The 25,335-nt window shown below is 42.2% G+C and overlaps 1 protein-coding gene across 1 annotated transcript in view; it reads left to right on the top strand.

Moving 5' to 3' along the window:
• Positions 1-575: 575 nt before the first annotated feature.
• pacs2 (phosphofurin acidic cluster sorting protein 2) overlaps positions 576-25,335 on the top strand; it is a 257,934-nt gene continuing 233,174 nt past the window's right edge. The window contains exon 1 of the mRNA XM_041214574.1: positions 576-691. Coding sequence (XP_041070508.1) covers positions 576-691 — 116 coding nt within the window. The remainder of the gene's footprint in view (positions 692-25,335) is intronic.

Genomic DNA, 25,335 nt, shown 5'->3' with positions numbered 1-25,335 from the left:
GCAAGAGCAATGTCGTAAAACCAGGTAATCTGCTCTAGTGATATTGGTTGAGGGGTAAATATTGGCCAGGACACTCGAGGAAACTCTCTTGCTCTTTCTGGAGTGGGATTTTTCGCATCATTCCTGAGCAGGCAGGCAACGCTTCGTTTTAATGTCTTATCCAAACGAGCGCACCTCCTAAAGTACAGCACTCCCTCAGTTCTGCACCGGGAGTTTCAGTCTCTCTAGAATGAGGTCTTGATGAAACGCTGTTGGGGAGAAGAGGGAGGACAAGTTACACAAGACGGGAAAGGCCGGGACGAAAAGAGCTTGGGCTCCGCAGCGCTTTTGAACCGAGGGAGACAGTTGAGCTCGAGGCAGCCGGTGATGTCAGCGTCAGCTGCGCGTGCCGAGCCGTTGCCGAAGCGCGCAGCCAGTGACGTTTTTCCGGTGGGCTGTCCCGACGCCGCAGTGAAGGAGTTGCAGCGGCTGCTCTGTGTGTGAGAGAGAGAGGGAGGGAGGGAGGGAGGGAGAGGGAAGGTGTTTAGATAGCGGCACTTAACACAGCATGCACACCGGTTACTGACACATTCAGCATGGCAGAGAAAGGGAGACTCAGCTTCACCGGTTCGTCCGGCCTCAACAAACCCGTCCCTATGAACCTCTTCGCCACCTGGGAGATAGACGGCTCTTCGCCCAGCTGCATACCCAGGTACAAAGCGAGCGCTGTCCGGGCAAGGCTGGTACAGGACTGCAGGATTGAAGCTGGCAATGGGCAGGAAAGCTGGCACAGGGATGGGAAAGGGCTGGTGATGGGTGCAGGAGTTAAGGCTGGGAGGGCACTGTGTGGCACGAGGTAGCAGAGAGCTGGAGCTGGGGGTGGGAGGCAAGGCTGGAGGGGTAGTGTAAGGTTGGCAGAGGAATGGGCAAAGAGCTGGCTTGGGTGGCTGAAAAAGGGCTGGGAGGGGGAAATGAGTGGGACAGGTTGGACCAGGATTGGAAGGCATGGCTGGCAGGGAGTTGGGAAAAGGCTGGCAGAAATAAGGTAGGTGAGCTGCCTAAGGGGCAAGGACTCCAGATCTGGTCCATGGTGGTGCAACCCCATTCAAATATTGGTTGAAAACATAACTGCCTTGTCACAATTGTGGATTCAGCAGTGCTTTCTCAGATGCTTGTTTTCCAGTGGGAGCCTGTTGAATTAGGGCAGCACAGATTGAAATGAATAACTGGGGCTAAGCATTGGATAGGAATGTCACAGACTGGTGCTGCTAACTTTAAAAATAATGGCACAGTGTGGAGACAAATGAGCCCAGTGTACAACTGATCACTGCAGATATGTGCTAATCATGTAGAGGATCAATCTTTAAAGCGCTTGGAGTGTAACTGTAGTTCAAATGTTTTTGTTGCATGTTTTCTTGAATGGGCCTGGCTCAGCTTTTTACTGGCATTTTGAGCCACTTTTTGTGAAATTTTGTGTTGTTTGTAACATGTAATTTTGTGTAATGATGTTAGAGATCTGTAGTTATCTAATTATTATGCTGCGATGGTTGATTTGCAAAAGAGCAAATTGTCATGTTAGTGACTGGTTTGGGGGGAAAATCACAATCAATGTACAATCAACTGAGCAGTGCTGAAGGGAGAGTATGTGAACAATCTGTGCTAAGTGGTTGCTTTGAATGCTTTTAGGAGGTATTTCCTCCTCCCTCTCTTTTATAAATTTAGAAGTGATTGAATAACATATTTACCAGACTGCCAAGTGATTGACTGCAGGCTTGGCAAAGGGCAACATAATTAGGCTTAAATATATGATCTTGAAATGCTCAATAACTGTTTAACTCTGGTGCCTTTTTGTGCATTAGATGCTCACACCAACTGAAAATTGTCAAAGCAGAATTCCATGTTTACACTGGAGTGTCGCTAACATCAGATGCATTGTTTGAAAAGACTGTAAGTTGTCATGATACACATGGTAGCCTACACTGTATAACACATCAATCTGGAAAATGAAATTAGCAATGACTTCCCATAACTGCAAATGTTTCTGTCATGAAGGGAAATAAACTTAGGTGGTATGAAACCATGTTCAGTACTGCAGAATGCACTAGGTTTATATAGTGTGCTGTGAATTGAAGAATCTGCTGACTAGATTGAAAGCCATAGTGTTATTTTCTTGATCTTTCTCTGCTAATTTGTTCTCCTTTTCTGAAGATATTGACTCCTTGCTGGAGTATAGTTCTAGTCATGTATAGCTATCTGACACCTTACTGAAGTGGCCCTAGCTTATTTATTTATGATTGAGGGTATTGGAGGCATTGCAGCCAAATCTGATCCTGGTGTACCCGTCTTCAGGGATCATCAGATATCAGTTAATACCCAGGCTGAAGTATTTTGAAAATATGAAAATGAAAGAACTGCTGGTCTTTTGCTGCCTAACAGACCTGCCCCCAGACCCACCAAGCCACAATTCCACGAGGCCTGGAGCATCATTCCACCCACCCTTGCAGCTATTTAATTTCCCAGTAGAGACAAAAGAAATAGTACCAGTAAGGGGAGGAAAAATAACACCGGAAAATTCCTGTCCAACATCACCAGGTAATCAAAACCGGTCCAGGTGATCACACGTTCTACCCACCTTCCCTTTCCTAGCCAAGACATCCTGAGGCTAATTGAAACCCAATCGCCTTTCCTGTTGTTTCCAGCTACCCCGGATCAAATTGAAGCAAAACCTCTAAACTCCCATTGGTTTGGTTACTCACTGGACAATTTTACTGAGCTAGGTGAATTTGAAAGTACTTGAAAGTTAAGGCCAGCACAAAGTGTGTAGCCTGATTGCAACAGTTACTGATTTCATGTGCACTGAATTTTATGCATGCATTTAGTCCAGAATAAGTGCCTCTCAGCTTAGATATGTTTGTTGCTTTGCTATCATGTAATTTGAAATACTTTGGAGAAGGGATGCTTTTTTATTACAACTGACTTTTTGCCAACTTTGTTTTCTGTTTACAACTGCTTTGCAGTTAAAACAGGAAAATTCAGTTTCTGCCAGTCAGTAATGCTCTTACTGTTCCAGCTGTTTTTGACCAATACAATCACATTTTTGTAGTCATACTTTAAAACTTTTGAGGAAAAAGTATTTTTAATTAAAAGTTTTGATATTCCGCACTATCTCATATTAAAGAGATAAGTAACTTGCCTTTATATAGTGCCAATCACATACTTAGCATATTGCAAGCCAATTCGCAATCAGTGATTTAAAGTATTGCCTTGCTTTTTCTAACAGGCAAGTGCAGTAACCAGGTTGTTCACAGTACAAATATCAAGTGAGGTAAATGGCTGCATAATCTGTATTAATGCTGTTGGCTGAGGGATGAATGATGTCAGAACACCTGGAAACCTTCATAGTCTTTTATCACCTGAACAGGCAGTTGGTGCTTAAAGATGACATTTCTAACAATTCAGCATTCCTTCAGTACTGCAGTGGAGTGTCAACCTAGATTATTTGTTCAAGTCTTGAACCCAAGAAAGGGCCACCACTTAGCCAAGGTATCACACACTGTTTTTCACTATAATTTTTCTAGTTTAAACCAGAGTTGCACCTGCAAGTCCACTTAAGAGGGAAGAATCTATAGAGATTGCACTGCTATATTCTTCATATTTTGTTCATATTCATAGAGTGAATGTATTGAGCAGTATGGATTATCAGTAATCTCATTCATTGAGAATATGACACATCAGTTGGAGCAGAGAGAGAATACTGATGTCTGCACTGAGCTGTGGATGTTCTTGAGTTTCATTTTTAAAGATGATTGTTCTTTGGACATTAGCTTTGAATCTGATCAGCCTTTGCAAATTGGATCTTTTTGACTGTTAAATTATACACATGTTTAAAAACATTTTGGGATGACACTACAATTTGTAACTTGAAGGTTACAATGTTAGAATTAAACATTCAAAACCAGTGAATACTTAACTGTGTTCCTGGAATAAATTCTGTGCATATGATTCTTTCATATGCTTGTTTTGGTGAATGTTCACTTCACTCCTCCTGAAGATTATGTATTTGAGGCAGTGCAAGCCAGAAACATGACCGTTAACATCATGACCATTTCACAAATAACTCTATTCGTTTCATGCTTTAGTTTGTTAAAGTTTGCAACATTTATACAGTCTATATTTAGCTGTTGCAGCGTCCAGGCAAGATTTGGTGTTATGCTCATTAAGTTGTTATCACTGTTGCTGTACTTTTGACTTGCTGGAAACATTGCTGGGGTTGTTGGAGCTTCTGAGATTGATAGATTTCTGTTAGTTCCATATCCCTTGGTATAGTTATCTAAGACAGGTAACTGAAATTCAGTCACAGATCAGTCATGATCTAATTGAATGGTGGCAGGACAGGCTTGAGGGGCTGAAAGGCCTGCTGTTGCTAAAATGCTAATGTTGTCCGGTGAAGAGCAGTTATCCTCTCAGACAACAACTGCCATTTAGATCAAGGTTATCTAAATTGCCAGTCAACACTGGCAACTGGCACTTAAAGCACAGGTAGCTCTGCCTGTTTTGCTGCTTGTTTGCTAGTAACCCTGTCTGAATATTGTGGCCTGGCAAGTTGTAAGAAGGACGGTTTTTAGTGCAATTGCCTCATTAGTGGTTAAATCCCAAATGATGTAGTGTGTCTCTTGGTTTCAGATGCATGCTTAATTAATAGGAAAATGAGAAGGAGATGAGCTTCATGGCATACCCTGTTTGGCCAAGCTTGCCAAACTTGCACAGCCATGAATTTAGATAAATACACTTTTCTTTGTTTTAAAAACAACCAGCCCTTAGCTGGCCAAAGATTTATGTTTGATTACCAAGGCTTTATACCACTGCATTTTAAAACAGGATTTCCTATTTGTTTGGATGATGGTTTTTTTCCTTCAATTATGTGGGCTGGTTGCAAATCCCAGCAGTCACATCCCGAGATGTTTGCCAATAAATGTTTAATCCCATGAGAAATATCAAGCATCATCTTGATAATTCTGCTGCCAGAAAAAGAAAAACTTACATTTATATAGAGTCTTCATTATCTCAGGACTCACCAAAGCACTTAACAGTGAGGTCCCACTGGCAGGACAGACTCACCAGAGGTGGCGGTCCAGTGGCAGTCAGGAGGGACTTGTCCTGGGAGTCCTCAGCATTGACTCCTAGTTCCTTGAAGTCTCAGTTCAAATATGGGAAAGAAAACCACCTGTTGATTATCACCTGCCACCCTCCCTCAGCTGATTAATCCATACTCCTCCATGTTGAACACCAGTTGGACGAAGCACCAAGGATGGCAAGGGCACAGATTGTACTCTGGGTTAGGGGCTTCAGTGTCTATCACCAAATGGGTTAGGTAGCGCCACTACTGACCGAGCTGACTGAGTCCTGAAGAGCACATCTGTCAGACTGGGCCTGTGGCAGGTGGCGAGGGAACCAGCAAGAGGCAAAAACCTACTTGACCTCATCCTCTCCAATCTGCCTGTTGCAAGTGCATCGGTCCACAACAGTATCGGTAAGAATGACCACCAGACAGAGTGCTTGTTGAGATAAAGTCCCATCTTCATGCTGAGAATGCCCTCCATCGTATTGTGTGGCACTACGACTGTGCTATTTTATTTATTTGCTCGCGGGATGTGGGCTTCACTGGCTAGGCCAGCATTTGTCCATCCCTAATTTCCCTTGAGAAGGTGGTGGTGAGCTACCTTGTTGAATTGCTGCAGTCTGTGTGGTGTAGGTACACCCAAAGTGCTGTTAGGGAGGGAGTTCCAGAATTTTGACCTAGTGACAGTGAAGGAAAGGCGATGTAGTTCCAAATCAGGATGGTGTGAGACTTGGAGGGGAACTTGGAGGTGGTGGTGTTCCCCTTTATCTGGTGCCCTTGTCCTTCTACATAGTAGTGGTCATGGGATTAGAAGATGCTGTCTGAGGAGCCTTGGTGAGTTGTTGCAGTGCATCTTGTAAATAGTACTGCTGCCATTGTGCACCGGTGGTAGAGGGAGTGAATGTTTAGGGTGGGAGATGGGGTACCAATCAAGCGGGTTGCTTTGACCGAGATGGTGTTGAACTTCTTCAGAGCTGTTAGAGTTGCACTGATTCAGGCAAGTGGAGAGTATTCCATCACACTCCTAAATTGTACCTTGTGTGGTGGACAGGCTTTGGGGAGTCAGGAGGTGGGTCACTCTCTGCAGAATATCCAGCCTCTGATCTGCTCATGTGGCCACAGTATTTATATGGCTGATCCAGTTTAGTTTCTGGTAAATGGTAACCCCCAGGATGTTAGTGTGGGATTCAGCAATGGTAATACCATTGAACATCAAGGGGAGATGGTTAGATGCTCTCTTGTTGGAGATGGCCATTGTCTGGCACTTGTGGTGAGAATGTTACTTGCCATTCATTAGCCTAAGTCTGAGTATTATCCAGGCCTTGCTGCATATGGACACAAACTGCTTCAGTATTTGAGGAGTCGCGAATGCTGCTGACCTTAGTGCAATGATCAGTGAACAGCCCTACTTCTGACCTTATGATGGAAGGAAGGTCATTGAGGAAGCAACTGAAGATGAGTAAGCCAGCGCACTACCCTGAGGAACTTCTGCAGTAATGTCCTGGGACTGTGATGATTGACCTTCAACAACCACAACCATCTTCCTTTTGTGCTAGGTATGACTCCAACCAGTGGATAGTTTTCCCCCTGATTCCCATTAACTCCAGTTTTGCTAGGGCTCCTTGATGCCACACTCTGTCAAATGCTGCCTTGATGTCAAAGGCAGTTACTCTCACCTCACCTTGAGTTCAGCTCTTTTGTCCATGTTTGAGCCAAGGCTCTAATGAGGTCCAGAGCTGAATGGGTTCTGCCAGAGCCAAACGGAGTGTCAGTGAGCAGGCTATTGCTGAATTGGTCCCGTTTGATAGCACTGTAGGTGAGATCTTCCATCACGTTGCTAAAACAAAGCAAAGGGACTCACCCAGTAATGAATGATGTGGACAATAAACGTCTAACAGGAGTAGGAGGCTCCACAAGCATTCTCATCCTCGATGATGGGGAAGCCCAGAACATAAATGCAAAAGATAAGGCTGAAGCTCTAGCCACCATCTTCTGCCAGAATTGCAGAGTGGATGATCCATCTCAGCCTCCTCTTGAAGACCCAGCATCACAGATGCCAGTCTCCTGCCAATTCAGTTTACTCCATGTAATATTAAGAAATAGCTGAAAACAAAGGCTGTGGGCTCTGAGAAGATACCAGCAGTTGCTTGAAGACTTGTGCTTCAGAACTAGTCGCACTCCAAGGCAGTTAGTATGTTGGTCTTTATTGCAAGAGGGTTTGAGTACAAAAGTAAATATATCTTGCTTCTAATGTATAGAACCTTGGTTAGGCCACACCTGGAGTATTGTGCACGGTTTTGATCCCCTGATATACTTGTCATAAATGGCAGTGCACCGGAGGTTTACTAGACAATCCCTGGGTTGGTGGGACTGTTCTTTGAGGAGAGATAGCGGGCCTAGATTCTCGAGTTTAGAAGAATGAGAGGTGACCTCATTCAAGCATAACATTCTTTCAGGGCTTGACAGGGTAGTTGTAGAAAGGATATTTCCTCTGGTTGGGCGGTTTATAACCAGGGGACACAGTTTCAGAATAAGGGGCAAGCCATTTAGGACTGAGATGAGGGGGAATTTCTTCATGCAGAGGGTGGTGAGTCTTTGAAATTCTCTACCCCAGAGGGCTATGGAAGCTCAGTCATTTAGTGTGTTCAAGACCGAGATCAATAGATTTCTAGATACTACTGACATCAAGGGACTTGGGGTAGCGTGGGAAAATGCCACTGAGGTAGAAGATCAGCCATGATCTAATTGAATGGCAGAACAGGTTCGAGGAGCTGAATGCCCTACTCCTCCTATGCTCCCCTAGCCTAGCCATTCCAGTATGGTTACAACACTGGCATCTATCCAACCTTATGGAAAATTGCCCAGGTATGTCTTTTCCACAAAAGAGCAGAACAAATCCAATCTGGCCAGTATTGTCCCAGGGATCTACTAGCATTTTCTGCTTTTTTTCAGATTTTCAGTTTCCACAGTATTTTGCTTTTATATTGGAGAATCTAACCATCTCCCCATGACATTCAGTTGCATTAGCATCACTGAATCTCCCACTATCAACATCCTGGGGGTTACCAAAAACCGAACTGGACCAACCATATAAATACTGTGGCTGCAAGAGCAGATCAGAGGATGGGAATTCTGTGGAGTGTAACTCACCACCTGACTCCTTCCTAAAGCCTGTCTACCATCTACAAGGCACGAATCAGGAGTGTGATGGAATACTCTCCACTTGCCTGTTTTATGATCCCAGCTGAGATTACTCCTGGATTAGCCTGATCCTAACTTCTATTTGTTTAAGATACATGGAGAGTAGCTACTGAACAGAGTCACAGGAGTCAGCTGATGAGCTTTTAACGAAAGAATAAAACATTTATTCAACAAGAAAAGATGAACAATACTCCTTCACCCACAACTATACTTTTACAGATATATACAGATTTGAAAGGATAACATAAGTTACAAAAGCTATCTCTTATTTAATGTACAGTAAATACACAGTCTATGTAAACCTATGGCACCCTTGGTCAGTCACACCACACTCTGAAACCAAGTGACAGATGAAAAGTTCTCCTGTTATGCTGCAATCTGGGCTGTGCAATGTTTTATGTCCTTCTGATAGGACAATGGGACTTCAGTTTAACATCTCATCTGAAGGATGACATCTCAGACAGTGTTGCGTTCCCTCAGTACTGATGAAATGCCATCAACCTGAAATGTTAACTTTGTTTCTCGCTCTGTCCTGCCGAGTATTTTCAGCATTTTCTGTTTTTATTCCCTCTGTGTACTGCAGTGGAATATCAGCCTAAATTATGCTCTCAGAGCTCTGAAACTGGGGCTTGAGCCAATAACCTTCTGACTAGCAGATGGAAGTGCCACCCCTGAGTGGATGGAACACAGGATATACATCAAGGACCCACTGGATACAATACCAATGGATGGGTCTGACTGAATAATGCACAGATGTTAGATAAAGCACCTAGTGTTCATAGTATTTTATTTTTATATAAAGTGCTTTCTTTTTTTTTTGTATTTCTCCCCTTCCCATTTTTTTCTTCTCCTGAAGATGCTGAAATCAATGGAAATAAAAATCGATCAGCTTCTGGTAAATATGTGCCAATGTCGGTTTAATGCCAGGGTGGCAAACTGAGTCTGCTCATTGCCTCTTTTCTGTGTGACTGGATGGTGACAATGAGGGAAAAATTTTGTTTTGCAAAGCAGTACTTTCAGGCTGACATTCTAGTGCTATACCGAGGGTTGCTGCACTGTAGGAAGTGCTGTCTTTTGGATGAGATGTTGAACCTCTGTCTATCCTCTCTGATTGATGTTAATTGAAATGCAATTCTTCCTTTCATTTTTCTGATCAAAGCTGAGCAATATGTTTTCTTTATTTGTTTACTCCCTTTACTATTTTGTGTTTCTCTTCTATCTAATTGCTGGAAACTATTACAAGTTCTTAGAAACTATTATTACTTTTTCTTTTGATAAAGTGGGAGATTGTGTATCTCCTTATTGTTGCTTGTGACATGCATGAAAAACCAATAACCGATATAAAATGCTCAGATACAGGTGTGCTAATGCTTTTGCATAATTGAATGCAAAGTGAAGGATTAAAGTTATAATTGCAAATATGGGATTCTAAATAAAAATGAGAAAAGAAAATGTTGATTATCAGCTCCTACACAGGAAACATTGATTATTGTTTCAATCCTGACCCTTTTGTCAACTAGCTAAATGAGTTATTGTTTAGAACTTGGGGTCTTGGAATAGAATATTTAATTACCTAACCTAATGCAAACAAGCCCTCAGTATTTAAACCTTTATTACATCAGAAATAGTAGATAACTGAATGCATTACAGGGTGTAACAGCTCACTTGCTAGATTTTTATAATGATGGTAACTAGGCAGCTTATAATGTTTGAACAACGTGATGAAATTACTCATTGCTATCATAGCAGCGTACTGACTTTTCTTAAATCTGTTCAGTTAAATTTCAGGTTAGTTTATCTGATTTTTGATGAATTTTGTATTCCATCTGTAGTTACCACACTGTGCTCCCTGGCATTGAGGCATGGTGACCAGTTTCAACAAATGATTATTTTTGTAATATCATGACTGAGTTTAACAAGAGGCCAATTATACTCAATTACCAGGAAATTTAATGGCTACTACAGATTGTATAGCTCTGAAGTCAACCTGCATCATAAAGGGCAGGTTATGCAGAAACAGAACTGCAGTTTGAGGCATAGTGACAATCTTGTCAAAGGATTGTTTTTGTAATATCGTGACTGAGTTTAACGAGGTCAATTATACTCAGTTACCAGGAAATTTAATGGCTAGTACAGATTGTATAGCTCTGAAGTCAACCTGTGTCATAAAGGGCAGGTTATGCGGAAACATAGAATTGCAGTTTATCTGATGGTTTTGCGGTTTCCAGATGTCTGTCTGTATTTGTTTCATTTCTGAATTTTGAGGGAACTTGCTCTTTGGTTTAGTGTTAACTCTTGAGTCCTCAACATAGACCATAAGACATAGGAGCAGAAATTAGGCCATTCGGCCCTTCGAGTCTGCTCCGCCATTCAATCATGGCTGATAAGTTTCTCAACCCCATTTTCCTGCCTTCTCCCTGTAACCTTTGATCCCCTTACCAATCGAGAACCTATCTATCTCTGTCTTAAATACACTCAATGACCTGGCCTCCACAGCCTTCTGTGGCAATGAATTCCATAGATTCGCCATTCTCTGGCTAAAGAAGTTTCTCCTCATCTCTGTTCTAAAAGGTCTTCCCTTTACCCTGAGGCTGTGCCCTCAAGTCCTAGTCTCTCCTACAAATGGAAACATCTTCCCCACATCCACTCTATCCAGGCCTTTCAGTATTCTTTAAGTTTCAATCAGATCCCCCCTCATCCTTCTAAACTTCATCGAGTATAGATCCAGAGTCCTCAAACGTTCCTCATATGTTAAGCCTTTCATTCCTGGGATCAGTCTCGTGAACCTCCTCTGGACGCTCTCCAGGGCCAGAACGTCCCTCCTGAGAAATGAGATCCAAAATTGCTCACAATATTCTAAATGTGGTCTGACCAGAACCTTATAAAGCCTCAGCAGCACATCCCTGCTTTTATATTCCATTCCTCTCGAAATAAATGCCAACATTGCATTTGCCTTCCTAACCGCCGACTCAACCTGCAAGTTAACCTTAAGAGAATCCTGGACTAGGACTCCCGAGTCCCTGCGAGTACCAACGTACTGTGGGTACTTCATTATCACTTGAGGATACTTCACTCTATTAGATATTGGTATTCAGCTTCAGCAACATTTAGACTGCTCAGTTTCATAGAGACAACCTTTTGGCCAATAAACTCTTTGTGACTGAAAGTACAAGCTTTGGCCAAGTTTGTAACATTTTTGCCTTGTTGACTTGAAGTATTTGTTTGGCTGGACTGGACCCAGAAAAGTTAGTAAGTGCTGAAGCTGTTAAAGTGAATAGAGAGTTCATAATAGAATACAAACTATTACAATTAAAAAAAAGCTTGCATTTATATAGCCTTTCACAACTTCAGAATGTCCCACAGTGCTGTACAGCCAATTAAGTACTTTTGAAATGTAGTTACTGGTATGATCTAGGGAAACATGGCAGGCAGTTGGTGCACAGCAAGGTCACACACGAACAGTAAGGTGATAATGATCAGATAATCTGTTTTAGTGATGGTGGTTTAGGGATAAATATTGACCAGGACACTGGAGAGAACTCCATTGCTCCTCTTTGAATAGTGCAAGGGGATATTTTACATCCACCTGATACAGATTAATATTGTATCTCTTCAAAACTCTGCAAGTGACACCAGTGACACTCTGGCAGTGCAACACTCACTCAATACAGCACTGGGAGTGTCAGCCTAGATCTCACGCTCAAGTTTGACTCCGAGAACTACCAATAGAGCCATGGCTAACACCTCAGGAGATTAATTAGGAAAACACTTTCAGCTCCCTCAGTAACTCATGAATTGTTGAAAGTAAAACTGAGCCATACACTCCAGGAAGGTCCAAGAATGATCTCCAAGTTGTCCTGAGCTAGTTGATCTGACAGGACTGATGGTAGTTGTCCTGTACTATATTGGGCATAAATTAGCCCCAGATCACTGTCCAGCAGCCTTTGCTGGAAAGGTTGTTTATGTAGACATTGAGCAGGGACAGGATTGTTGTACTTAATTTATTTAATGTATTTAATCGTTGCCTCCCATAGTTAAATTTGCTTGTTGACAATGTCTGGACTCGTGTATGCTACTTGGGAGAGGTACTGGAGGATGGCCAGTGCTTCTGGAACAGTACACTGGCAAGAATTGATGCCTTTAAAAATGGAGGCAAGAGCATTGGAGGAAAAGAAAATGAGACACCTGCAGTTTCTTGATGCCTCCCCGGATTTTTTAAAATCGGCTTGGAAGATAAAGTGCTCTCTGAGGAACATGTTTTGCTGCATCATGTGACATTTTCACAGTCAGATGAGCTATTCTTCTGACTTCTAGTGTGGTTGCCAACTTGTACTGAATTGTGAATCTATCTGTCCCATAGATTTGTTCTGACTGTAAATTGCGATCCAGCTCTCATCAGCTGGAATACATGGAGGGTGGATATTCATCCCGTCAGATTGAGCTGCTTTTGACACTTGGTTTCGAAGGTGAAAGAACACTGTTGCCTGTATTGTTCAGCCTGGGTTCTGCCATTTGCCACGTTAAAATGGCAAATTTACTGGAAGATAGGCAGGGTTCCATTCCTTAACTGACAATATTGAACTATTTAAGGGTGCCGTGCAATGTGGAAATATTGTGTTTCTGCATTTCTGATATTGCTAGCAGCTATAATATTGTCCCTGAACAGCTGCCAACAGTCACCATGATCCATATATTTCACCCACAAAAGAAAGAGCTTGGCTTTATTATAGTGCCTCAGGGTACCCAACATGCTTCATGTGATTACACTTGAGAAGGGACAGTGGAGATTTGAGGATGTTGCCAGGAGTGGAGAATTTTAGCTATGAGGAATGGTTGGATAGGCTAAGGTTGTTTTCTTTGTAATGGAGAGGTATGGATTTAAAGCAACTGGCAGAAGGTTATATGGTGAGTTGAGACAATTTTCAGCCCAGAGAGTGATTGGAGCCTGGAACACTCTCTGCATGAGAGTGGTGGAGACAGAAACTTTCATCACATTTAAAAAAAAAATGTACTTGGATATGCACATGGTGCTGTAACTTGCTGGGCTATGAACCAAGAGCTGGAAAGTGGAATTAGGCTAATTAGCTCTTTCTTGACTGGCACAGACAAGATGGGCCAAAAAAGCCTCCTGTGCCATAAATTTTACTTTCTGGTTTGCTACCTATGGAAGTGCATCATACTGTTACAGGCTATTTTTGGCATTTATTGAAATGGGCATGCCTCAATAAAGCCTGACACATTTGTCTATCAATTTTAGTGTTTGTAATTAGGATCTGTGATATTTTGCCTAATATTGAATGACTGAAACTGAATTGAAATCTTGAGATCTGAATTTGAAATTCTGACACTCAGAATAGATGGAACCTAATACCCAAACTGCAATCTTTTTTTGCCAATATTGTTTTTTTTAACTTCCTAGCAGTTGTGTTGACTACAAAAAAATTATAATGGGGAACTATTAGAAAGAAAAGAAATTGCATTTATTATTATACCTTTCACAACCATAGGACATCACCCCAAAATGCTCTACAGCCAATTAACCACTTCTTGTAGAATAGTCATTTGCCAGTTTGTACATAGCGAGGTCCCACAAACAGCTTTGGGATAATAACGAGAGAACCTGTTTTTTTTTATTTGTGATGGTTGAGAGATAAATATTGTCCTGCTTTCCTTCGGATAGTGTCATGGGATCTTTTACACCCAATTGGGAGGGAAGACAAGGCTCCGAAAAGATGGCACCTCTGACTGGATTATTTGCACAGGGCCCTGTAGGGGTTTGAACCCACAACCTTCTGACTCGGGTGACAGTCATCTCTATGACCCGATTAGTTAGTAATTGAGAATGCTGTTCAATATTTGCCTAGAAGAAGGTTGTAAACTACTGTAGGTAAAGAATTAAATACACGCTGTGGCAAAACAAGAGTGCTTTGTACACAGTCCACAATAAACCTGTGCACCAAGCAGCAACTGCTATCATTGTGAATATTCCAATAATTGCCATTCTGCAATAGGCTTCTCATTGTGGTTTTGCTTAAAAAAGACACATGTAGATGTGTAAGTATGTGCTAAATAATCTTTAGTCATTTCCTCAATCAAAATTATTATCTAAATGCTCATTATCCATGCTTGCATGTCTGAGTACCCTTGATGTGCACATGTCTATTTTTTTAGTATAACTGGAACATTGACTGCCTTTTGGTAAACTTTATTTCTACAGTGTATTACTGTACTTAATACAGTGAAGCCACATGATCATAAGAACAATCCTTCATACAGTTCACAAAAAGGATTCTTTGTTCTCACAACCCTCCCCCAGATTTTTTTTAAGTTCACCTTTTTGCCCTGCTGCACTACACATCATTTGCTTATCCAGAAGATGTGCAGATAATCCATGTTGTTGTTGTCAAGGCAGGAATCGAGCGACTTGTGGAGAAAGAACTGTCTTTCCCTGCTGCCACTCCCCACCTGTTAAGGTGGAAGCAGAAAAAATACTGTATGAAGAATCATGGTTCGCACATGCCAACCTACTGCACAAGCATTGGAACCTCAGGGGGCCATTCCAGGCTCTACCTCGTATTGTTTACTTTGCTCTGTATTACATCAATATATTATTGAATGTTACAGCAGAGAAACAGGTTATTTTGGCCAATCAAGTCAGCACCAGTAATTTTCCTCATTATCATGGCCTACTCTGGATCTGTTCCTGGAGGTTGCATCATTTGATCTCCTGTGCCACCCCACCCCACACCACACTCCTGCCATTGGGCACTCAATGCATCCAGCCTTGCTGTGTCCCACCTTTCAATGCCAGTTGGATAGAGAACAGATTCTTTTGCAGGGTGGTTTGTGATCAAGATGTCAGCCTCAGTTCAATGTTGGGAACATGTAAGTAGCCATTGTAGAGATCGAGTGTGATCTTCCTGGAAGTGACTGATTAAGAAATCGCCTCTTGAAACCCTGTCCAATTAGGAATGTACCTGATTCCAGAGTCAGAAGATCTGTGCAGAGTGGTTGTAGGTAGGATCGCTGGTGACCTTCAGTGTGGGTGCTGCTGAAGGACCAGCAACAGTAGGTATAAAATTAGCAGAAATTGCCCGAATAGGGACTGATTATCCTATTAAGTACTCTAAATGACTACCTGCTGGACATGTAGCTGTTGCCATTGGAAGCCCACCTCTGGGAAAAGCACACAGAGGCAGGAGCTGATCCATGATCGAAATTTCCATGCCTTCCACTGCCTCCAAAGCTGCCACCTTGGGGCTCGGAAAATTCGGCACTTCTTTTCTGATAAGATGATTCTCGACTTGTGCGTCAAGCAACCTTCCCTTCGCATCTCTGATATTTTTAGAACTAATAAAGAGAAGTGTTCAACGAAAATTAAAAATAAAACACGTATAGAGATATGTTAAAGGCAAAATACTGTGGATGCTGGAAATCTGAAACAAAAACAAAAAGTGCTGGAAAAACTCAGCAGGTCTGACATCATCTGTGGAGAGAAAGACCGAGTTAATGTTTCAAGTCCGTATGACTTGAGTCCGTTCTGAAGAAGATTCATACAGACTCGAAACATTAACTCTGTCTTTCTCTCCACAGATGCTGTCAAACCAAAGGGGTATGTTGTTTTTTTCTCCCGGGTTGCATGCAGTAGTAACTGGGAGGTTAATCTTTAATTCCAGGGGACTTGAGGGTAATCCTGGAAGATTGCAAACCTATTCCCCATGTGAGTAACCCAGTCTACTTCCTTAATAAAAGCAAAATACTGTGGATGCTGGAAATCTAGAAAAAGAAAATGCTAGAAACACTCAGGTCTGTCAGCATCTGTGGAGAGAGAAACAGAGTTAATGTTTTGAGTCGAATATGAAGGAGGATAGAAATGTGATGCGTTATATGCTGTTGAAAGTTGGCAAGACCAAAAAGGAAAGTCAGGGATTGGTTACAGGGCGGGAGAGATGAAATGACAAAGGATTTCATGGAATGAAAGGCAAAGGAAGTGGTAATGGTTGTAGTAAACAGACAAGTCATTTGTCCACAGAGTGTAAATGCCAGAATAACGAACAACTCTGAATGTGAAAGCATAAAAAGCAAGATTCAAATCGGCTCATGGCAAAAAAAAACTGAATTCATGATCTGAAATTGTTGAACTCAATGTTGAGTCCAGAAGGCTGGGAAGTGTCTAATTGGAAGATAAGGTGCTGTTCTTTGAGCCTTGCATTAAGCTTCACTGGAACACTGCTGCTGGCTGAGGGCAGAAATGTGATCGTGAGCGCAAGGTGGTGAATTAAAATGGCAAGAAACTGGAAACTTGGGGTCATGCTTGTGAACTGAGTGGAGGTGTTCCACAAAACAGTTGCCCAATCTGCTTTTGGCCTCCCTAGTGTAGAGGAGGTACATTGTGATCAGCAATTACAGTTACTAAATTGAAAGAAGTACAAGTAAATCAGTGTTTCACCTGGAAGGAATGTATGGGGCTTTAGACGGTGAGGAGAGGATATAAAAGGGTAGGTGTTACAACTCTTGTGATTGCATGGGAACATGTTGTGGGATGGGGACAAGGTATTGGGGGTGAATGACTGAGGAGTGGAGCAGGGTGCTGTGGAGGGAACGATTCCTTCAGAATGTTGACAGGAGAGGGGAGGGGAATATGTGTTTGGTGGCAGTATCGTGCTCGAGTTGGCAGAAATGGTGAAGGGTGATCCGTTGAATGTGGAGGCTTTTGAGATGGAAAGCAAGGGGAATCCAATTGCAGTTCTGGGAGGGAGGGGAAGGAGTGAAGGTTGAGAGCCCTATCAATCACAGTGGTGGGGGGGAAAACGAAGAAATATCAGATGCACTGTTCTGGAAGGTTACGTCATCAGAGCAGATGCGAAGGAGTTGGCAAAACTGGAAGAATGGAATAGAGTCCTTTACAGGAGACAGGGTGTGAGGAAGTGTAGCCGAGGTAACTGTAGAAGTCGGTGGGTTTACAAATATTAGTAGATAGCCTATCCCCAGAAATGGAGACAGAAGTTGAGGAGGGGAAGTGAAGTGTCAGAGGTGGACCATGTGAAGGTGAGAGAAGGATTGGAAGGAAAGTTGATGAAGTTTTCCAGTTTTGGGCAAAAGCACGAAATGGCACTGATACTGCTATCAATGTACCAGAAAAAGATTTGGGGAAGGTGCTTGAGTAGGACTGGAACAAGGAATGTTCCACATATCCCACAAAAAGACAGACATATTCAGACCTATGTGGGTACTCATAGCAGCACCTTTTATTTGGAGGAATTGAGACAAGTTAAAGGAGAAATTGTTCAATGTGGGAGAGCAAGTTTAGCCAGGCAAAGAGGGTGGTGGTGGTGATGGGAACTGGTTGGGCCTCTGTTCGAGGAAGAAGCAGAGAGCCTCAGACTATCCTGGACGGGGATGGGGGCTTAGAGGAAATCTGAAGAGGAGGTGGTTCAGGCCAGGTCACTGGAAATTGTTGTAATACCATAGGATGTGAGAAGAGTCACAGATGTAGGTTTTGAGCTGTTAGACCTGTTTTGAATCTATCCTATTTAGCAAGGTGCAGTGCCACACAACACAATGACGGGTCTCCACTGTGTGAAGATAGCCTTTGGTTCCACAACAACTGTGTCGTGGTCACTCCTTCAGTACTGTCATGAAGAGGTGCACCTGTGATGGGAAATGTATTTTCTCACCACCTGCCACAGGTCCATTTTGGCAGATATGTCATTTAAGACCTGGGAAACTTGATCAGTGATGGTGCTACCAAGCTACTCTTGGTGATGGCCTTTGAAGCCCCCAACACAGGAGCATATTCTTGTGTCCTTGCTGCATTATGTGCCTCTTCCAAGTGATGTTCAACATGGAGCAAGGGCAGTAGGTGGTAATCAGTCTGATCTGGGATGGTGATGGAGGAGTCTGAAATATTGGCTGTAAGGTATGAGTGTGTGGGTATGACTATGTCAGGTGGACTAGTCTGTGGGACTAGTTTTTGCACCGGTTTCCAGATGTTAGTGAGGAGGATTTTGCATGGTCACCTGGGCAGGGTGTGCTGTTGTTGGTTCTAGTGCTTAGGTCAGTAGCGGATGGCCCACCTGTTATTTGGCTATTCTGTAGTGGTTTGATACCAGGCCATTTCAGAGGACATTGAAGAGTTAACACATTGTTGTGGGAGTCACATGTAGGCCAGACTTGGGTAACAGTGGCAGATTTCCTTTCCTGAAGGACATTAGTGAAAGTTTCAAGACTAGCTTTTTATTCCAGATCTTTGATTAAATCTAAATTCCTGCAACTGCTGTGTTGGGATTTGACCTCTTGTACCCGGACCATTTGTCCAGGCCTCTGGATCACTAGCCCAGTAACATTACCACTATGCTACCGTTTTTGCATGTATGAAGTGATGTAACAGCATTGTAGATTGTTCAGGGGATAAATAATTTCAGCATTGTACTGTAAAGTTCAGGTTGTTGCTGAGACCTGAATTTCTTCCTTTCACCCCTTTGCTCTGATTGGATCATAAATTCATACAGCACTGAAGGCAATCATTTGGTTCATTTTCTCTGTGCTGGCTTATTGAAAGAGTCAACCTTTCCCAAGATTGACTCAGAAGCGAGAGTACTATCAAAGTTGCAGGTTCAAGTTTCACTGCAGGACTTGAGCACTAACACTCCATTGCCATGGTTACAATTGCAACACTGTTGGAATTACTGTCTTCTGGATGAAACGTTAAACTGAAACCCTGCCTATCTTCTGAGGTGGACGCAAAAGCTCCTGTGGCACTATCTCAAGAGCAAAGGAGTTATGGTTGGAGTCCTAGCCAATATTTATCTCTCAAATAACATCACAAAAACACATTGTCTGGTCATTATCACATTGTTGTTTGTGAGAGCTTGCTGTGCACAAATTGGCTGCTGTGCTTCCCACATTATAACAGTGACTACACTTCAAAATGTACTTCATTGGCTGTAAAGTGCTTTGGGATGTCCTGTGGTCATGAAAGGAGCTCTACAAGTGCAAGACTTTTTGTTCCCCATCAAATTAGTCCCACTTCCCTGCACTTTCCTTATAGCCCTGCATATTTCTCCTTTTCTAGTATATATCTAATTCACTTTTGAAAGATATGATTGATTTGGCTTCCACCATGTTTTCAGGTAGTACACTCCAGATTATAGCTCACTGCGTTAAATTCTTCCTCGCCTCCCCACTGGCCTTTTTGTCAATTCTCTTAAATCTGTTTCCTAATTTACCAAACTCCCTGTCTGTGGAAACAGTTTCTCCCTATGTACTCTAATAAAATAGGATGGTTTGTCCCAGTATGCAGAACTTTGGTCCACCTAAGTCTCTGTGATGTAATGTGATTGTTCTGTATTTTGAATGTAATGGAGTTTGACTGGGAAGTGTACTGTATGTTTACCTTCTGTGCAGCGAGGGGATTTGTTTTAGGCAGATTCGCTTACTGGTAGTCATGTGCTGGGAGATTTGTATGGTAAAGTAAATCAATATTTACCACTCCTGACCCTTCACTTGGTGACTTAAAGTGAGGTTTGATGTAATATCTGGCTTCCTCAGTCATCCTCACTCTGAATAATCCATTGTTGCAATGATTATGGAAACTATTGTGTGTGAGAGGTTGCATTTTAATATTCACAGAAGCTTGCCTTTGATCTTGCTTAAGACCAAGGGAATAATTTAATAAAAAATTATGGTATCATGATTTGAGCAATTTTAGGCAATAAAAGTGGTGGCACACCATTCCTGGCCTTGAACACGCAAGATATCATCAACAATTTGCATCAGATGCAACACTTTTTACCTGCATTAGTTGTAACATTATACTTGAACTAAATTAGCAAAATCCCAAACAGCTTGTGCACTACAAGGAACATTTAAGTACATATTTACCATTTCAACTTTTTGTTGAACTAACTTTCATTTAACCTTCCACTTAAATGAGCTAGGCATTGACTGCTTTGGGAAAATTGTTAGACATTTTAGGTGTTGCTGGCTAATGATGAATCTGCTTTGAGTGCTTTCCGATCCAGGCTTAAACTTTGGGAGGAGTGCGGAAACACCATTTCAGAGGTATTGAGACTTTTGATGCTTCAAACTTGCAGAACTGAAACAGCAATGAAACTAGTTCTTCTCATGGTGCTGAGTGGTTGCATTTTTAGCTCCCTTTTTAATGTGGTGAAGTTTTCCTGTTGCTGATCTATGGATCTTCCTTTGTCACATGAGATATAATGAAAATGTAAGTCAAGGATCCTGCTTAAAAACAACTGTACATCAGCACGTGTGTAGTTGTTTTCTGTAGCTGTTGCAAAATCTACCCTCCACAGGGACCCGAGATGGTAGAGAGTCAGGCACCTACTATTCTGGTTATTTATCAATTGGCTGTCTGATGAGCTGTGAAACTTATACTTAGCAAGAAAACAAGGACGTGCAATCGTGTTTGCATTAATCCCACCTCCCGGGTTTCTCAAAGCACCTTCTCTCCTATGAAGTAATTTTTGAAGTACGATTGCTGTTAATTTAAGAAAGCAAGCAGCCAGTCTGCACACAGCAGGATCCCACAAACAGCTTGGGGATGTGTGTGAACCTTTTTGGAATTGCAGGTTATAGAACTTGGGACAAACTGTGCACAAGTTATAATTTCTTCAGCTAGTACGGCCATGCTATGATGGAGGGGAGGTTTTGACAGTCACATGGCACTACAAAAATATTAAAATCAAGGTATTGCTAGACTGGGAGCCAGTGTAGGTCAGCGCGCACAGGTGTGATGGGTGAATGGGACTTGTTCTGGATAAGCACAAGAGCAAAAGAGTTTTGGAAAGCTTCAATTTTATGGAGGGTAGAATGTAGGAAGCTGACTAGAGGTATGTTGGAATAGTCAAGTCTGGAAGTAACAAAGGAATGATCAAAGGTTTTAGCAGGAGATGAGCTGAGTCGGGGAGGAGTTGTGAATATTACGGAGGTGGAAATAGGCGGCTTTGGTGATGGCATGGATATGTGGATAGAAGCTCAGCTCTGGGTTGAATATGACACCAAGGTTGTGTTTAGCCTCAGGCACTTGTCAAGGCTTGCGATGGTGTTGGCAGGTAGGGAACGGATAATGAAGACGGTGTTTAAATGGATGAAATTTCAGTTCATCCACTACCCAATTTGGTAATTTGATAATTCAGCAACATTGGAGGTGTTGAGAGAGGTGGCTGTGATATAGAGCTGGGTGCCTTCAGTGTCAGTGTGAAAACTTAACACGGTGTTTTTGGATGATGCCGCTGAGGGGCAGCATGTAGTTGAGAAATAGAAGGAGCCAAAGGTAGACCTATGGGGAACACCAGAGATAATAATGTCGGAGCAGCAAGAGAAGTTGTTGCAGATGATTCTCTGGCTACCATTAGGTAGACAAGAATGGAATCGGCTGAGCGCAGTCACGTCCAGCTGGATGGCAATGGAAATGCTTTTGAAGGAGGATGGTGTGATTAACCATGCCAAAGGCTGCAGACAGGTCAAGAAGGAAGAGGAGAAATTATTTACCTTTGCCACAGTTACATAGGATTGTGATTTTGGTAAGAATAGTTTCAGTTTCTTTACCATGGCAGGGCTTAAACCTGATTGGAGAGATTCAAATGTGGAATTCTGGGAAAGATGAGCATGGGTTTGGGAGGTGACAGTATGTTCAAGGACTTGAGAATAGAAAGGAAGATTGAAAATGGGGCAGTAGTTTGCAAGGACAGTGGGGTTGAGGGTTTTTTTTGAGGAGGGATGATGATGCAAAGTTAAAGGAGAAAGGCACAACAGCTGAAAAGAGAGAACCATTAACCATATCGGCTAAAATAGGGACCAGGAATGGACATCTGGTGACCAGCAGTTTAATGGTAATGGGGTGGAGGGTGCAGCAGGTGTGTCTCATGGAACAAGATGAGCTTGGAGAAGGCATAAGGGGACATAGGAAAGAAACTAAAGGAAGTTGTAGTTCAGGTCTAGGACAGGGGAGCTTTGGATGAAGGTCTGGTGGCCTAAAGGAAGGGAGGGAAATGGCAGAAGCAGCTGATCGGATGGTCCAGTTCTTAATGACAGAAGTCCATGAGCTCCTTGTGCTTATTGTTGAAAGAAAGAGGGAGGGGGGTTTAAGAAGATGGTTTACAGTGTTGAAAAGAAGGCATGAGTTATCTCTACATTCCAGGATGATCGTGGAAAAGTGAGCATTTTTAGCAGATAAGCAGGGTCCTAATGGTGCTTTGTGGACCAGCCATGTCAGGTGGTGAATGGCAAAACCAGTTGTCTGCCATTACCATTACAATCTAGGCCCCTTGGACAAAAGGGAGTCGGGATAAGTGCCACAGCAGCAGAATGGCCAGAGTGAAAGAGGTAATTGTTTTATTGGGTACTTAGGGCATTAAAGGTGGAGGTGACAGTGTAGGTAAGCAAATCAATAGCTGCAGTAATGCTGTGACAAACGGAGGGTCAAAAGTTGGACAAATTGGGATTTTGAAAGTGTAATTTAAATGAATTGGGGATAGTTTATTTCTGGGGGCAGACATCTTTGTCAATCTTTCCTGGGCTCCCAACTGTGTCTGTCCTATGTTGTTCCACCTGCTTCACCCCCTCTCTTTAGCAGTATCAAACCTATCACATCTCTACCTCTCTTCAGCTCTGAAGAAGAGCCATATGGACTTGAAACGTTAACTCTGTTTCTCTCTCCACAGATGGTGCCTGAACTGCTCAGTTTTTCCATCATTTTCTGTTTTTATTTTGTATTTTCAGCATCCGCAGTATTTTGCTTTTATGAAAGGGGGCTGGTTGACCTGTGAAAGGGAGAATATGGGTGAGAGTAGCACAAGGAAGTGATCAGAGCTGGCCTTATCTGCAGTTGATACAGATGGGAGTCTTAACAGAAGTAAGATTGAGTACTGGCCTTCTGCACAAATTGGTAAATTGAATTTCCCTGTGCTTGAAATTTCAAGGAAGTAAGTTGTCAGTAAACATGGTCCTGTTTAGTATGTTCCATGGTGGAGTCGAGACATTGAATCAGATAGTTGGCTTCATTACGAATACAGATGATTGTCTAAATCTATCTGCAATGTTTAGTTCTTTGGAATCAGCGATATAGTGTCTCTGTTTAGGTGCCTTGTCGGTTCTTAGCTATCAGTTTTGTAAAGCTATTTGTGCACTCTTTTGCTTGAAGTTGCATCTGTACAAATATTTTCATCTACATTGCTTTGTGTTTCAATTGATTTAAAAAAGCAAAATGCCATTGGAAAAGAAAATGCAAATACTTTCAGTATGCAGTTTGTTTAGGTGGTGTAGGGTCACTTAATTCAGATCCATCCACAGCCTTGTTTCCCTTAGGAATGAGCATTTATGGAAAAATACTAGTATGGAACCAATATCCTTCTATCCTCTCCCTCTGAGTACCACCAGTATGATCACTTCCGCAACTGGGAGGTGGGCCTTGCTTTAATGATGAATGCAAGAAACAAAGTGGTTTGCCGGCCAGTGTTGTCACCTTGTTATTGTAACATTTATTTTATAGATGACTGTCCCATTTGATAAGGAACAGAAAGTATTAAAGCAGTACTGTGTAGATGCATGAATACGAGAAGGCAGCTGTTTTTAATAGACAAATATACTAGGACAAGTGGCCAAAAGCTTGATCAACGGGATGGGTTTTAAGGAGGGCCTTAGAAGAAATTGGGAGAGTCACAGGGATTTGGGCAGGGAATTCCAGAGCTTGAGGCCTAGACAATTGGAGACATAGTTGCCAATGGTATTGCAGATGGTGCTGAAGATGCACAAGAGGCTCGAGGAATGGAGTGTTTGAGGAGATGGGGGGGATGGTGGTGATTGGTGGGCTGGGCAAGGTAATGGAAATAATAAAAGAATTTATGAGCCACTTGTAGAGTCACTAATGCCATCTAAGCTGAGATCAGATAATTCAGCATAGGTTAAGGATCAATTTGAGACCTTTCTGATTTCTATGGCTCTGGATTCACTGATTAAATATGCTGCTAATTTTGACAATGGAATCATTGGCATGTGGGCTATGTTCTGATCTCTTCAAAGCACCAAGAAAACTTCAGCACATTTTCATCTTTGTGGGCATAATAGGAGAGGAAATACCTTGGAAGATGGGGGAGGAGGAGACAACTGCACACTGTATTTTAATATATTTCTAATTGTATCCTGTAGGCTGCCATTCTTCAGTATGTTGGTGGCTAATTTGCTGACATTTCAGAATTAACCTTCTGATGCTTTTTTTTAATATATTTTGCTGAGGATGTTGAGTAGGCGGTTGCAATGCATTTCTGATGCTCATGAAAGGACATTAGTGACTTGATTCCTGCGTATGGCAATTTAGTGCAACTGCCAGAAACTGCAAACCATTTAAAAAATCTTGCAAATAGTGAATGTAAATCTGAGTCTTAATATGCATGGGCATGCACATTTCTCCTTTACGCATCAATCATGCTTTTTTTAAACAAAGCCCTACACAGTACATTGTTTTCCCCTTGTAGCATGGTAACGTTCTGTAAATCATATTGTTCATTTCTAATTGTTATATCGCTATGGTTTTCACTGTTCAATATTGGTACTTTTGATATCAGGACCCCCTAATCCTTGAGACTCAGCCTTCCACTGGACAATAATTTACCAACTGAACGAGCAATAGAGCACCCTTTCTTCATAACATTGTGCAGTTAGTAAATAATCTTATTTATATATTAAATTTAGGCCTAATGCCTTAGCCATAGAATGTCTTGCCATTTTCAGCTACTGTGGTTTAGGCACAATTTTTACATTTCAGAGTTATGTGGCAAGTAGAGCTGATTTGTGAATTCACATCCTGCCATGGTGAGTTGTGCAGTTGAATTCAGTAAATCTGGTAATTTCAGGATGAGCATGAGAGCAGGACCATTAAAGTTGTTGGACTGCTGTAAAACCACAGCTGGTTCATTAATGTCCCTGAGGGAAGAGAATTTGCCATGCTCCTAATAGTTCCATCTTATTTGGTTGAATTGTAATGCCTTTGAAGGCACTAGAGATGGGCAATACCC

The sequence above is a fragment of the Carcharodon carcharias genome, chromosome 20, assembly GCF_017639515.1.
Source record: "Carcharodon carcharias isolate sCarCar2 chromosome 20, sCarCar2.pri, whole genome shotgun sequence".
Lineage (NCBI taxonomy): Eukaryota > Metazoa > Chordata > Chondrichthyes > Lamniformes > Lamnidae > Carcharodon > Carcharodon carcharias.
This window is presented reverse-complemented; position numbering and strand designations above follow the sequence as displayed.